This window comes from Oenanthe melanoleuca, chromosome 1 (assembly GCF_029582105.1).
Source record: "Oenanthe melanoleuca isolate GR-GAL-2019-014 chromosome 1, OMel1.0, whole genome shotgun sequence".
Classification (NCBI taxonomy): domain Eukaryota; kingdom Metazoa; phylum Chordata; class Aves; order Passeriformes; family Muscicapidae; genus Oenanthe; species Oenanthe melanoleuca.
In genome coordinates this window covers 47,158,235-47,174,428 of record NC_079333.1, presented here as the reverse complement: position 1 = coordinate 47,174,428, position 16,194 = coordinate 47,158,235, and the positions used below count along the sequence as shown (strand labels likewise).

General features: G+C 37.8%; 1 protein-coding gene across 4 annotated transcripts in view; it reads right to left on the bottom strand.

Annotated features, from left to right (window-relative positions):
• The window catches only part of FRY (FRY microtubule binding protein), a 189,255-nt gene that overhangs the window by 66,493 nt on the left and 106,568 nt on the right, over positions 1–16,194 (bottom strand). For all 4 annotated transcript variants that reach the window (XM_056485463.1, XM_056485469.1, XM_056485455.1 and 1 more), the window contains exons 18-29: positions 12,149–12,404; positions 10,878–11,060; positions 9,927–10,013; positions 8,186–8,445; positions 7,631–7,820; positions 6,737–6,861; positions 6,489–6,546; positions 3,879–3,970; positions 3,506–3,678; positions 2,270–2,430; positions 1,324–1,434; positions 99–253 (exon numbers count right to left, since the gene is read on the bottom strand). In XM_056485463.1, coding sequence (XP_056341438.1) covers positions 99–253; positions 1,324–1,434; positions 2,270–2,430; positions 3,506–3,678; positions 3,879–3,970; positions 6,489–6,546; positions 6,737–6,861; positions 7,631–7,820; positions 8,186–8,445; positions 9,927–10,013; positions 10,878–11,060; positions 12,149–12,404 — 1,851 coding nt within the window. The remainder of the gene's footprint in view (positions 1–98; positions 254–1,323; positions 1,435–2,269; positions 2,431–3,505; positions 3,679–3,878; positions 3,971–6,488; positions 6,547–6,736; positions 6,862–7,630; positions 7,821–8,185; positions 8,446–9,926; positions 10,014–10,877; positions 11,061–12,148; positions 12,405–16,194) is intronic.

Here is a 16,194-nt window from a genome sequence, read left to right as displayed (position 1 = left end):
GAATGTATGAGTGTGACCAACAACTGGTAACAATACAACAAGCTGAACCTTCAGTTTTCTTTACATTTGAAAGTGTAGAATAATAAATTGATCAATACCTGCTTCCACACACAGTTGCAATGGCTTTGAAACACCCAGAGGCAAGCTGGTAGGATCCTGTGTAACATCGATCTATAGCCCAGTTGAAGAGATTGATTTGATCAGGATTCAGTTCTAGCAACAGGACTACAACTTCACAGCCAAGCTGGTGAACCTGAGCAAACATCAAAACACGAGTGATGGGGTCAGACATGTTCATACTCTAAAATTCTCAGAGCGACATAGGCAAAACAGGGTGAAAATGGAAAATTCAAACATGTAAGAAGAAATCAGAACATTTGTAATAAATTTATTTTAGGGATAGCAGAGTTGGAATGTGATTCAGGTTTCAATACTTATCACTTGAAAAAATGGTATGTACAAAGACTATTTAATGAAATAAATTTTACAAAATTAGGCACAACAACAAAAAAGCAGAATTTTTGTAAAATCTAAGATACTAGATAGGTGTTCTTGGGCAACTTCCTTTTATATCAATTAATTGACTTGTTAACTGATGTCCTACTTCACGTGAATTTCACAGAGTGACAAACTTTCATATTTATCCTTCTTTTGACTAACACAGGAGCAAGGCAGACAAAGAAAAATACCTTTTGCAAGACTAAGACTTGGACTTCATGTTCTTTCAGTACAGGATAGTGCTGGTACACCAAACACTAATGATATTAATGTTCTGTCACCAAGTGTAGGTGACTGGCAGCAGAGATTGCATATCACTTGCACATAGTTCTGTCCCTATCAACATTCCAAAATCCCACATAATTTCTGAAGGATTTTCTCTGAAACTATTAATTATTTCTTTACATTGCTCAACTTTTTTTTTTTTTTTTTCTAATTACCATTTCCATAATTTCTATCCTCTAGGTGCTTCACATACATTTATTTAGGTTCTGCTATTTGCCTTTCCTTAGCAGAGTTACGTGTGCTGGTATGAGAGTTTTAGAGAGAACAGCAGGACAAAATGCAAGATACCAAAAGGGAAAGATTGTTCTCTCCCTCTCTCTCCACTTGATATAAATCACTAGTCTACTCCTCCTTAATCAAAGAGGCAGTTCAGCAATCAGCTGCAAACACAGAACTATGACTGTGTAGATACAAAGTTGAAGTTCATCTTCACAAAAATGGAAAATGGCACCAATAATGCATTACATGTTCTTTACAAACTCTTTCCTCACCCAGTACAGAGTAATTGTCCATCAGTGTTGCATTCTGGTCAGTACTTACACGCAAGTCTTGACAAGCCAGAATGTTATCAAGCCATTTGTAAAGATATCCATCAGGGGAAAGACCAACATTATCAAACACAGGTCCACAGCAGAGCACAGCTGACATGGCCTAGAAACACAAAACATGAAACTTCAGTTACACAAAAAGTAACAAGACAAACCTTTCAGAATGATCTGAGTCCGGGCTAACAGGACTGCCACTTGCTTTCTGTTTGGAGGGAACTATGGTGAAAATGGAAATTCTAGCTGACTGCTAGTATTCAAGAATTATTTTGCTATAGATTTTACTAGATTCCAGATAATCCTCAAAGCATTTTGGAGGGAGTACTATCTTCAAGGCACATTTTGTCATTTTCCTCAGTATTCACAAATCAAGCAACAAAACCAATTAAAATATACTCAGATGTTTCAACTGAGCAGTATGCTACTGCAAAAATTAAAACTGTCTTACAGCAAGTGGTACAGTCTATATAATTACATAAGCTATTACTTTCCCAGCTTACTCATGCAGGGGAATTGCAACTAGTTTTGCCACAGAACTACATTATTACTGAGCATGTTTCCAGGCTAGCATGGGAGGCATTCCTGAGGTGTACATTGGTACAGATTCAGTATCCTGAAGTACTGAATTGGAGCTACATCTAATTTCAGAGCCCAAGGTCGCCTTGCTGAATCTGCTAACTCATTAATGAACAGCTAAGTAAAATTTCAAAATGCACTCTGGTGTTTGAAATTACTAGCCTTGAAAAGTGTCAACAAAGAAAAAAAAAGTCACTTCAGTGCTATATCCTATGATTCCACTGCACATTTACATATGAGCATACAAGTTTAAATCAGGTATGCCAATTTCAATTTCTTTGAAATAAAAAGAAATGGACCCTACAACTACTTGTATTTTCACTGAAAAATTGCTGTTACTGGCTTTTACAGCAAAACTTTAGTACCTTTAATGCACAATACTGGTATCTTGTAATCTGGTGATTTCTATCACTGTAACGGTCCAGTGGGGTGAACATAATGCTGAAAGGTCCTGCCCACTGACTGAATAAGATGAACAGGTGATGCCTCAAGCTCTGCTGAGGGAAGAGAAATCTCCTGTGGTGAACTAAGTGAACAGAAACAGAAACAGTTGTGATTTGTAAATATTAAATACACATTCATGCGGCACAATGATGGCATGATTTTCAAATTTCTACAAAAAGGCAGGGGTTTTTATATGTTCAACATACACTTACACTGAAGTATCTAAGCTACTTAAAAAAAATCTAACCAAGTGAGTAAGATGCATCTTATTGCTAAGAATCTTCAGTTCTGAATTAATGTGTAGTTATACAAACATGTATATCTGACTATAGAAAAACATTTAGGAATGTAATTATAAACTCAGGGTTTTTCACAACTTCCTGCAATCCTTCAGTGGCAAATATTTACTTGGCTTTTCCAATTAGTTAAATTTGAGCCTAAACAATAATTGTATCTTACTCTAAAACAGTTAAAGGTAGGGACAATAATTAAAAGAAATTTAGTGGCTCTTTGTTTATGAAAAATATGTGGTGTATATTCTAAACAACTGAATTACCTGAGCAAATTTATAAAAATCCTCAGACCACATCTTCCAGTAATTACATTCAGGCCTTTAAAGCAGAGGGTTTTTTTTCCTTTTTTGCTAACGTAATTATTTATATTTCTGAAGTGATATTGCAATATATAAAAAGCATGAAATCAGTTGGATAAATCTTTGTGATACAACTGGACTCAGGTAATGTGAGATACTGTCTCAACACCTTGGGCAAGTTTTCCACTGCATTTAATATTGCACATTGTCTGCACCTACTTGTATTTTTCAAGGCCCGTCTGAGTTTATGAAGTCTGGCAATCAAATCAGATGGGGGAAAATAAAACCTTGTGCCAAAGAAATCTGGAATCCCTGAAGGTCACAGACAATTTCTTTGCTAGGCTTTCAAAAAGGTGATTCTTAGACATGACTATTGCAGGCTTCATCAAGCTTTATTGGTATTTTTTATCAACCTTAGTAGACTTCTGAACACTTTTTTCCTACATCGCACTTTACATTCATTATGTGAAAATTCACAGGCAGCGAAAAAAAGCAAAAACAAAAAAAAAGAAACAAAAAATTACTTTTCCAATACCTCTATTAAATGCACAATTTAACTCCATACCTGGAACACACTGAATCAAGTTGGCAATCATTGCACTGAAATGTGCTCTCATATCCTTAAGGATCTCGACTTCTTTATCATTTTCAGCCTCCAAAAGCATGCGAGTCAGATCAACATACTCTAAGAACAAGGCTCCAAGGGCCAGTGTATCTCTTTCTAAGGCTCCATTTGTACTAGCATAAAGAAAAGTTGCACATTAATATGGAATAACAGAGTAGTTATACTACAGTTTTCTGCAGAAATGCATGCAAATCTCTCCATATCTGATAGACCACACAATTCTTCAAAGAACATACTGACATAATCTCAGTGTGGCAAACACTGAAAATTGTTTCATGTAAAAATCAGTATTTATGAAGAGTGATAGTCCTACCTGTCACTTATAACACCAGCATCAGCAAGGAGCTCAAAAATTCGCAGGAGCTGCAGCCTTAGGAGATCTCGTCGTTCTCGACGCTTCTTGTTCTTGGAATTTAAAATAACAATCATGTTTATATGAATAGGTGCGCCCATTAAAGACTGTAGCTTCAGAAATGCCAGTACCACAGTGAGATTTAAGAATTCCAGTTCAAGAATTTTCTTCACAAAGGAACCCGAGTACTCTTGGATATTGCACTATAACATTGTGCTTATACATCAACAAAGAACTGAATATGATCCATTTTTTTGTCTTTGTAACTATTCTTGAAAAAAATTGTTAACAACTGCCTTAGTATTTATTGAAATTGTGGAAATGAAATAATGAAATACTGGATAAAAATAACTAATAGTCAAGGTTCCTGTACCAAACCTCATGCTATCTGTAGGGATATTCATGTTAGTTTAATGCCACCTAGTTTAAGGATTAGCCTGAACTTGGCAGTGCTGCAGCATACCATCAATCACATTCAAGTGAGCTCCTAGCAGACACCACTCCAGTCCAGTGCTGGCTGTGCTGTCTGCAGGGGTTTTGCCCACAGTGATGTACTCCTCCCACAGAACAGGACTGCATGGTTGTTAACTGGCTCATTGTATCTCCCTGACTTCTAGATGGCTGTCCTTTCTATCTTTCCTTGAAAGATGTGAATGCAACAAGGCCTGTTCTTTGCTGAAAGGCTAAATTGACTTGTTTGTATTCATTCTGGGTCTCCTCTAAGCAAGAAAAACATGAGAAGGTAAAAAAGCTGCTGTTGCACTCAAAGAAACAAGAAAAGCTTAGAGAAAATGCAGATTTTGCTCTTCAAAACTGAGCAATACTGAGATCAAAGGCTTATCTCTTCTAGGACTCTGGCTCTGTCCATGGCCAGTATTAGATGTGTGGGAGAATAAAATGATGCTTTGTCTGGTATTCTGACCCAGAACTGGCAGAATTGCAACACCCCAACCAAAGGTTTTATTCAAATAATTATGCCATTTGATTGGTTTTATTCAGAGCCCTGTTTTTCTCATGTTACACCTTTAAGGCTCCAGGAAGCACATGCAGAGAAAAAAGCAGATTTATTGTAATTCAGTACTTGCCAGTCACAGCTGCCTCCTGCAGCAGTGTCAGAGGTGATCTGGCAAGCTCCGTGCCAGCACCCACAGGGCAGATCTTGTGTAATGTCCATTTTGGTTTATCCCTGCAGCTTTGGCCATGCTGGGAATTCTCTTCCTTGTCACAGCATATGTTCAAGGACATTGTTTCTGGGGTGTTGGATCCCTGCCTGCTGACATGGAGGCCTGCCTTGCTCTCTACAGCCACACAGCCCATACAGTCACTCCTGGGATTCCAGGTGGCACTGCTTGCAGGAAGGTGTCCCATCTATTTATACCAGGAAAAATACTGCAATTAACATTGCAGTTTCTTGCTCTTGTATTTCTCTACTGACAATTCCATTCGCTAAATTTGCTCTTACTGCATACAGTAAACTTCTGAATTCTTGAAACTCCTTTCCCGAGGGTTACACTAAATATGTATGTCTCCAGAAAAGGCTTTCCAAGTTTAAGCTTTCTTAAATGGTACACAGACAAAATGCAAAGGCAAGTGGCTGCACCAAGGTGTATCAATCCACCTCTACCCAGTACCAAAACAAGTGAGCTTCAAGTCAATGACTTCACAGGGATGGAAGCCACACTACTGAATTAAGGTGTGAAGCAAGGCAGAATGGAAACAATTGAGGATGTTTATCAGACACAGAATTATTAAGAATTCTCTATGAGCAATCTCAGATTTCTGTCTTGGAGCCAGATGGAAAACTGAGGCAAGGAGGGAAAACTGAGCAGAAGTTGAGTCCAGTACTGAAAGCTCTGCCCATGGCTTTTCTGTTTAGCTGCACAGACACATCCTGCGACTAAACTGCTCACTGAAGCTACAGTTTTCATCACCAGAGGTTTTTAAGAGCACAGAATTCTCTCTTGTGTGGATCAAAGATCTGTTGGGAACCCTCCCAGCAGTACATTCTCTTGTAACAATGAGATACTACAACGAAGGTTAAAACTCTGATGAATGTGTCAGTTAACTGATTGGATTTAGGATGAATCCTGTGCCAGGATGACCCTGCCTGAGCAGGGAGCCTGGACCACCTTGGTCCCTTCCTGCCATCCTGTGATTCCATGAAGTTGAAATATGTGACCCTGCCTGCCCTGAAAATAAAAGCACATCTAAACACTGCCAAAAAATGTGCTTGTAGCCCAGCTGTGTTAAAGCTCTTTTTGTTTTCAGATACTGAAAGTGAATTTCCAATGTATCCAAGTTCTGTATCAGAAGGTTCCATATTGGACAGGAAATTTTTTCTCAGAATGGAATTCTACAGCGTCCATTTTGGATCACTGACAGAATTTAAATTAAACTAGGTTTTAATGGAATTATTTCAAATTATGCAATTAATAAAAGTTTTGTTGCGCACAGAGCTTAATTTGCTAGTTAGTACAAAAGAATATTTGTATTTCAAACAGACAGAATTACTATTTTAAAAATAATTTTTCATTTAAAAAAAAACTAGTACATTTGATTTTTGCAACTAACCTCTGGTCTTCTTTCTAGGGCTTCTTTCATTAGTGGGTGGAGCTCTTCTACTAATTCCCTAAAATAAAAAAACAGAAATACTTGTACACAAAATCTAATGTCATTTGAAAAGCATAAATATTTTATTCAACATATAAAAACAAAGTTCTGAAGTGCAAATAAAAATTTAAATATATATTTAAGTTACACAAAAATAAAGCACTTGTATAAGAGGCAAATAACTGAGAACATGATAAATGGAGAAGTACCTGAAAACAAGGGAATTCGTTCTTCCAAATCCTAATACAAGTGATTCTGTTATTTCTATGCTTTCAAGTCTCATCAAAGGAACTAGCTGCTTTAGCAAGACTCCAACAGATGGAGTTCCAATAGCCTAAAATATATTAAAATATTGTTGAATTTCATTCAGGATAAGGATATCAATATTAAGTAAACACAATTTTTTTTACAAATAAACATTGTCTGAGAATCAATACATATTTTAAAAACATGCTGGAATGATTTTACTATTATGGATATCAATCCACCAGTCTAACTGGATGTCTGCTACCTGACAATCATCTCAATAATGCCTAACAAGTAAATACATCTGGGAAATCTCTTTGCTTTAGTTCAGATTATAGTAATTTACTTAATTATTTTCTTCATTAAAATATTCCAGTAACTGCATTTGTGGAGTTACTTCTTCTCTCAGGTTGCTACTACTTGAAAGTGTATTTTATACATTATTGCTTCTGACAGGCACATATCCAACAGGAATACAATTTGCATTTGGAAATCTGCTTCATTGCTTAATGCTTTAAATTTACAAATTGGTGTGCTCTACAAGGCTGACAAACTAAAGTTAACTTAAAAACACATGTCCAGACCTTCTATATTTTGAATGCACATCACTCAAAATGAAAAAACAAAACCAAACGAAAAAACCAATATATTGAAAACACCATGGCTTTTGCCAAATATTTATCAATACATCACATAATACAGATGTTTTAATTGTTAATTAATGTGAATTAAGTAATTTGCATATATCAAAATATTCCTTAACTGAAATACTTTCATCAGGATAAGATTTTGGATGTGGATGCAGCTTAAAATTCTCCTAAACAAAGTTACAGTTTACTTGCAACAGGTTGCATCACCTTATTATCATAGTTCATTGTTCCATCAGGAGTGGTAGCCATGATCTCTGGTGTGGAAGCACGCAGGTGTCCTGGGCTCATAATACTGGGCTTTGCCACTCCAAAACACAGAATAAGGTAGTTTCTCCACAAAGTAACATAGTTGTCTCCACTGCTTGCTGTACTTGTTTTCTTTGCATTAACAGGAATACTAGAATTTAAAAATAAATTATAATTAGTAAAACGATCTTCCAGTCTTAATTACAGTATTCTAAAATATTTTAAGAGAGAACAAAGCATGGTATGTATCTACCAGCTGCAATTCAACATGATATGATACACAGGAAAAATCAGTAAATAAAAAATTACAAGTTGCAGTTATGAAACTCAAACCTGCACGGCACCAATTTCTGTGTGGCACCTTGCAGGATGGGTGGACTGATACTCAAACATGAGACCAAAGGAAAGTTTATATTATATTTATATTATTATTTATTATTTATTATTATTTATTTATATTTATATTAAAATCACACAGCCCATACAAATAAAAGTGAAATGCAGATGGCCACTTACTTTGGATCCACAAGAGGCATTATCAGCTGCAGCCTCGTGAAGGCATATGGCCAAGCATAGCTGAGAGCTGTAGGACAGTGTTTTGGTAGATTCTCCTGCCTAAGGAAACTGAAGAGGCAGAGAACCCACGGGTCTTTAACAGACTGTGCAAAAATCCAGACATGGGAAGGACTTTTCACATCGTAATGGCTATTTACTAGGACAGCATTCCACTCCACCAGCCACTGCAAATCCACGCTGTGTGTTAATGGGATTGTTGTCTATGGAGAGAAAAGATAAATTAACACCCCTTGCTGAACTAGTCAGAAGCCAGGCACAGAGGAAACACATTTGCTTTGCTTTATTATTAATGAACAGAATGAAAGCAAAAATTCAAACCTTGGCCTCTAGAAAATGCAACACCCAAACACAGGTGCTGTTATTTCAGAAAAATTCAGTCTAATTCCTGTATTATGAAGTCAGAATGTCTCTTTCTTGCTCAGTTTCTGTTTTCAGATGCAGAGGGGCCCAACCTTCCCACCAATTTAATGTCCCCTTCTGTGCTGGTTTTGGCTGAGGTAGAGTTTATTTTCTTCACAGTGACTGGTATGGGGCTGTGTTTTGATTTGTGCTGAACACTGGGTTGATAACACAGAGATGTTTTTGTTATTGCTGAGCAGAGCTCACACAGAGCCAAGGCCTTTTCTGCTTCTTGTACTGCCACACTGGTAAGGATGCTGGAGGTGCCTGGGAGACTGGGAGGAAACACAGCCAGGACAGGTGACCTAAACTGACCAAAGAGAGAGTCCAGACCATATGACATCTCTATAAAGTGGGGGAAGAAGAAGAAAAGGGACATTTGGAGTTAAGATATTTGCATTCCCAATTCACTGTTATATATGTGATGGGGCTCTACACTCCTGGAGATGGCTGAACACCTGCCTGCCCATGGAAAGTGGTGAATTAATTCCTAGTTTTGCTTTGCTTGTGTCCACAGCTTTTGCTCTCCCAGTTAAACTGTCTGTATCTCAATCCATGAGTTCTCCAGCTTTTACCCTCCTGATTCTCTGTGTGCAGCTATGTGAGGCTTGACTGCTGGCTGGGGTAACTTTTTCAAGCACCCAACATGTGGCACAAACCCACAGCCCTGGAAAGGTCAATCAATGTAGCAAGAACCATTTGCTGCTTTAAACTCAGGCTGAAGAGTGCCCCAAACTGATTGTTCCTGCCCTTTGGAAATGGCTCTTTCACTAATCTTTGGGACAGCATGTAAAATCAGTTGTCTTATGTATCAGCTCTACTGACACTTTTTTATTTAAAATGCTCAATCTCTGCTTCCTCTGATACACGTCAGACACATCAGGCCCCTGAGAGAGGAAATGAGACACTCACCCCAGCTGTGAATTTCTCTGGAGCTTATGCTCAGGTGTGCAGGCAGGGCCATTTTCTATGGACACAAGGGAGCTAAAGCTTATTATTCCCTTCTCAAACAGATGATAGCAGCGAGTGCCTCCAGCATTAGGTGGTGCTAGCGATAAGACTTTCTCAACTGTTCTTTTTTCTGCAGCATCTTCCATATCCATATAAGATTGCTTTCATGGAATAGATTGTCTGGGACATTGTGGAGCCTTGGAGCTCTTGGGTAGATGGCTGGAGCCTTAAAGCTGTATGACTTCTTTGATTTTTAGCAGTATTATTTTTAGTATTTCATGTCTGATATTTGTTATATAAACACAAGCAGTAACAGTAAAGTAGTACTTACTGAATCTGAAACAGCCACATGAATAAAGCTTTCAAGAATAGAAGAACTCAACTGATCCATAACATCAATCATAGGTCTGTCATCATCCTGCATAATACAGAGAATACAAGTTTACTGCTCTCCTGGCCAAATTATTTCCCTTCTTATGTCTCTGGGATATGCAACAGAAACATCTAAAAATTAGGACACGAATCTGAAGTAGCTAAAAATATTCATTGTTAACGACGGGTACATTTCGTCTTTTCCAAATTAATCTCAGAAGTAAGTCCAAGCTGTGGTTTGAAATGAAGTTAATTTGTGGCTATAGCTCACTGCTTAGCGAACAAAAGCACATATCAGAAAATCCCAAATGACTTTGGATAGCTGGTATCAAAAGACTGAAAAATTAGCTTACTGTTTATTGAAGCATTCCTTTGCCATGAACACACATATTTGTGTTCTTAGGCATTTAGATGGCTCACTGAGCTGTGACCGTCAGTACACAACAGATTTCTGTATCCATAAAAAAGATTTAGAGGTCTTTACTATGTGAATGATCTAAAGGTGTCTTATGCTGGGGGCTTTTTCACCCACAATAGTATGCCACAGGAATGGATTTCATTTCCAATGTAAATTTTTAATCTTGACAATATAAAAATGACCCAGGCAGTAAAAAAGGTTTTACAGTGTATTTTACATTCACATCATTCCAAGAGAAAATAGAAGTTGCTGTACATTTCCCTTCAAATTCTTATACAGGGCATTTGCTGCTCATGTTACATTGTTGAGTCCACAGAAAGGTTTGCAGTGTTAAGGCAAATAGAAATAGTAAGCTGAGATCAAAAGCTTTATTATAAACTAGGTGCGTATCTGCTACACTGCAGCAATTACATTAAAAGCAACGGTAATAGCAGTTTTGAGCTTTATCTTTGGGAAATTTTAACTCAAAGTTCCAGAAGAGAAGAATCCTACCTCTGCCTGGCCGAGGGCCAGGAACAAAGCCCGGATTTCTCTGAGGATCAGAACTGCCAGCTTCCGCGTCGCCACCTGGAAACTGCAGAGCAGGACCAGCGCGAACCCCTCCACCGCGTGCAGGACGCTGGAGTAGGGGCTCCTCTCAGACTGCATCCTGTGGCTGGAGCCGTTTGGTATCAGCTGTGGAACAGGGCAAGGGGGAGAGAAAGCAGTGGTGGTGGCTGCACACCAGGCCAAGAAATGTTCTGTTTAACTAGGACATGTAAAGAATCAAAATGCAGAGGCCGTGTAGATGCCAGACTGCAAAACTTGACATATTCTCTCAAACAATCAAGTTTTGTTGCTTTAGGTTACCTTGTTCCACACAAGCAATGTGTGAGCAGAGTCCTTTGAACAAATCCATCCCTCTAATTTTCAATTAATCTACCCACTTTTTTCCATCCTCCACTAAAACATGAATGAGTAAGTCAGACAGTGAATACCATACTTTTTCTACTCCACACAGCATGTCCTCAGGTCCTTCTTTGGTCCTGTAGGACCAACACCTGAGGTAGGTGGCCTCAAGAACCCAACCTCACCAGTAAAGCACAACAATATTCAATGAAAAATATATGAGGATCTCTCTTTTCTACATTTTAATGTACTCCTGTCATTACCTATTAATTAACGGTCCTCTGTGATATAAAACACACGTTTTGTTTGCCCAAAGGAACACATACTCAGTGTGATTAGTGCAGGAGATAAGAAGCCTAAAAATCATTTCTCATAATGAAAATATCTGTGGGACAGTGCAGATGGGAGAAGTAGGAGTAAAGCTGCTCTGTTCCCAGAAATGTTTGTTACACGTGGAGACAGCAGGCTATGGTAACAATCAGGTTCTTTGATGTTTCTGAGTCAACCAAGGGAAAAGAACATCTACTTCACTCTTCACAGCATTCCCACTAGCATTATCAATCTGTTTCAGCCCTGGGAAAATGTCCTGCTGCCACATCTACATACACATATTTCCCTTTATGTGCTTTTGTTGATGTGCATACTTTAGTTTGACATGCATTCTCTTATGTTGCTCAACAACAACATCTGCTGTATTACACAAGGACATGGCTGTCCTCAAAAGACACGTGAACTAATTACCTAAAAAAATCTTGCATGGTGAATTCTTCTCAGGTGAGTAAATACAAAACACACAAACCACGGTGGTATCAAGGAACATAATTTCTGACTTCAATTAGCAAAAATGTTAGGACACAGATCTCTTGATCCCATACCTCTGCAGATCTGGTTTTGGCCTGCTCAGAAGCTTTTCCTGGAGTGTGTATCACAAGCTTCCACTGCGTCAGCAATTGTAGCAGCAACTTGAGTGAAGTATCAAGAAGGGTATGATGCATGTCATTCACTTCACGGAGCAGAAAATTAGTGAAACCAAAGAGCACATCCTCCCGCCAGTCAACAAAGTCAACAAGCAGGCCCTGAAGAGAGTTCTGTGCAATGTGTCGAAGTTCATCATCCATATGGATGGACAGCCTGTAAGAAAAAGTAAAAGTCAGATAATAAAAGATGCAAGGAGTGTTTATCAGTACATGACAGGGATGGAAAATTCCCACTGACAATGTCTTGGTTTCATTATTGCTGACCACAGTTAACATCCTTGACCTGTTTTCTATATTGTAGTTCTTGCTACAGCAGAAGAAATTAACAGATCCAAAAGAAGTGTACTTCCTTCTTGAAACAGGGTATCTCCAAAGTACATAATGAGGCAACTTTTCTCAAACTAAGTATATTTTTTATTTACTCATAACTCAATAACTTCCATACAGGTATGATAATAAAAGGCTTAAAAATAAATACATAATTTCAGAATTTATGTATTTATTTTTTATCATTAAATATAAAAATGAAAGAATCACAACAGGTCAGCTAACAGTTAAAACAAATCTTTAGCCAAGATGCAAATCACTATTAATGAAAGCAAATCTTCAAAAGAATTTAAATGAGGCAATTGAATTAAAAAATGTGTTATGTTTTAAATAACTTAGGATGAGGAAATGGGGAAAACAGCCTGAGAACTTTCTATACTTTTAGAAACACACTGAACACCCTCAAAGTCATTCTGAAAGATGGTGACATTTTAGATCCCATTTTCAAATTTTATTTTCTTCTTTATTTGCATCATGTTGAAGTCCTTCTCAACCTAAAAAAAACTTCATACTTTTTTTGGACACAAAAATCATCAAACCACTTCTATGTTAGAAGTTGGCAGGATAAAGTAAATTCAGATTAGTGTGTTCTGCAATTTTTGGTTCATTGCCTTTATGATGCATTTTGTTTTAATTACCCATGAGACTGTAATTTTCTGTAGTGTGTTAGAACTCATTCTCAAAGTATTTAATCTACATTTAATCTACACAGTTGAAAAGGAGGACTCATTATAATGAAATGGACAGAAAGCTAGGGGAAAAAAAACCCAAAATAGCAAATGGAGTGGAACCAAAGTCCATTCAGTTGGAAGTGTATGATGAGATGTGGTTCATAAAAAATCTGGTTCATTATAGCTGCCTAATTTGGAGGCAGGGGACATTTTATTTAAAAAAAAGAAAACAACTGCCATGAAAATTCACCCCTGGCGAGTAGGACTCCAAAAATAACTGTTATGCTTTAATAACCATGTGACTTCCCATATATATTTAGAAACACAGTATTTTGTTGAGCTAAGAAACGATCATTTTTGTCTCCCTCTTGGAATGCCAAAACCAGATAAACAAGTAAAACCTCTCGAGACCACAATTAAGTCATCCATGAAATGACATCCACAATGACACAAAGCAATAGCAAGAGGAGGATACAAAAAACATCTCCTAAGCCCAAGTTACTGCCCAGTGGCATTATCTAATGAAATGAAATTCAAATTGAGCACAAGAAAGCATCTATGTATTACCACTGTATGACAGGCAGTGCAGGAAGCAAGTACAGATTTGTTTGTTTGCACTTGAGTCAGTTAAATTTAAGACCTGCTCAGGAATTCGTAATGAATGGTTCCAGTGAGCACTGAAAGGGCAAAAGGTACAGTGTATACTTGACATCTGCTTCATGGTTTATAATACAGCTGTCCTGGCAAAAAAAGTCCAGCTGCTGACTTACAGACTCCTGAAAACAACCAAAAGACACATCTGTTGTGAGGATGAAAAACTCAAACCAAACTGTGAATACAAGAAGCAATTAAGTCAAAGATGTAACTTTATCTCTTGTGAAAAGAAAATATTTACCAGCTTTCCATCTCAACAGCACAGGGCCACAGAAATCCCTGGCAGAACAGCTTCTAGGATTCTTTCACAAAACAGGGAGAAACTGAAACTTTACCTCTTCTTTCTTAACCCTATATTGACTATAGGTTCTGACCAAGGACACACAATATTGTAATGCAGAGCCCTCTAGAACTGCAGATGTTTACCTTCTGGGCCTACACTTTCAGAATTGGGAGAAGTAGTCAGTCTGGTCTCAAATAAACATGGAATCGTGTACAGAATGTAGAAGCAGCTCTGGTGATGGGGCATTCTGGTGATTTACATTAAGTCCAGACCAGGTATTAATTCTTTAAACAGTTTATTACTTTCTTCTCTGAAGGTATGTTTCTGAAGACAGTTTTCAGTTCATGCTGTCCCAGGCTGAATAGACCAAATTTTTTCAATTAATTTATCTTTTTTCCCTTGTTTTCTGGTCAGTCTCTTTTTCAGCTACAATGCCCCAGCTTGTATGCTCCTTCTCCAAATCAGGTATCCTGAAAAACTTTTTTGAAAACCTTCTAGACCTCTACACGTGAATAAGGTTTGTCTTTTCATAGGAACATCACTTTTTATCTGTTCAGTTTGTGATCCGCTTTGCAATACTGAGACCCTACCCTGTTGGTTCAACCCCACTCTGTTTGTCTTCTGAACCCTAAACTGTTTGTTAATTGTTTTCCAACCTATTACATACCTACCTATTTTACCTAATTTGTGTTTCCTTGCTTATACTTAGGAATATGACTTAAAACACAAACAAAGTCTCAAAGATGCTGTAGCATGAGTATATGTAGGAGAGGAGAAGACATTTCCAGAGTTCATCTTCTTTGGGGAAAGGCTGAGCATGTCATTGTTTCTGAAGCTGCTCTAGAGAAGCTTCCCTCAGCTCCTCTTGACATCTCACTCTTTTCATAGTCAGGGTAAGATAACTCAGCAGACTTAGGGCTTGCACTGTCTCAGCAGGGCAATTACCCAAGAAATACACAGAATCAAAACTGACCTTTTCTGAATGAAGTTTGACGGCAGAATAAAGATAGACCAGTGGTTATATTGACAGTTGTGAGACTTAAGGAGGGTAGCATTAATTTATAAAGAAACTCACACTGGTCTCCAAATTTTCTTAAGAGTAGTGACAGGTCTGACCTGGACAATCCAGTGACTGAAGAGCTGTGACCTGAATAGATACGTGCTTTTTAGCAGCTCAGTTACGGCCATTAATAAGGATAGAACTCTAGTTAAAATATTGGATTAAAGGAAAACATGTCCTTTTAAATTTCCCTTAAGCAGAATTGATGCAACTGTTAATAAGGTATCTGTATAATTTAATAATGTAATGATTTAAAACAACCTACAAGTGATTTACAGCAGATGTGCACACAAGGAAATCAAGCTGGCCATGCACTGCAGCACACCTACTGCTGGCTCATGATTTGGCTTGTTAGGCTGTCTGCACTCTCCACAACTACCAGAATCAATTGTTTCACTGCTTTAGCACATCACTGGGAGCTAGTTGTTCATAAAGCAGAAAAAACTGTATGTGTATGTAGCCTTCTGGCTCCCACATCTGTCATTTCCACATCTGTAATATCTGAAAAGCAAGAACAGGGTGGCAAAGTTTGCTTTGCCACAGTTACCTGAGAGCAATATGCTGCAAAGTCCTCTTGGTTCAATTTAATACCATAATCCACTTACATAAAGAACACAAGCTGGGACCTTGGTCTTGGATACTTGAACTGAAATGTAACAGACTTTTCTGTACTGACCAGCACCTTTTATTATAATTATTTGCCACAAGTCACTGATTTGATGTCCTGAAACTGGTGTAGCAGTACTGTCATAGACTACCTTGTTCAGTGAAGACTAGTCAGACAAATTAAATGGAGGGATATATTATTTTTCAAATTTATGTTTTCTTTATTTTATGGCTAATAGCAGTAATAGTAATAGAAACGTAAAAAGGTTTTTGGAATATATCACATATGGCACATTCTGTTTTACCAAAGAGACGTGGGATTCATAAATCAAAACTAAACAGG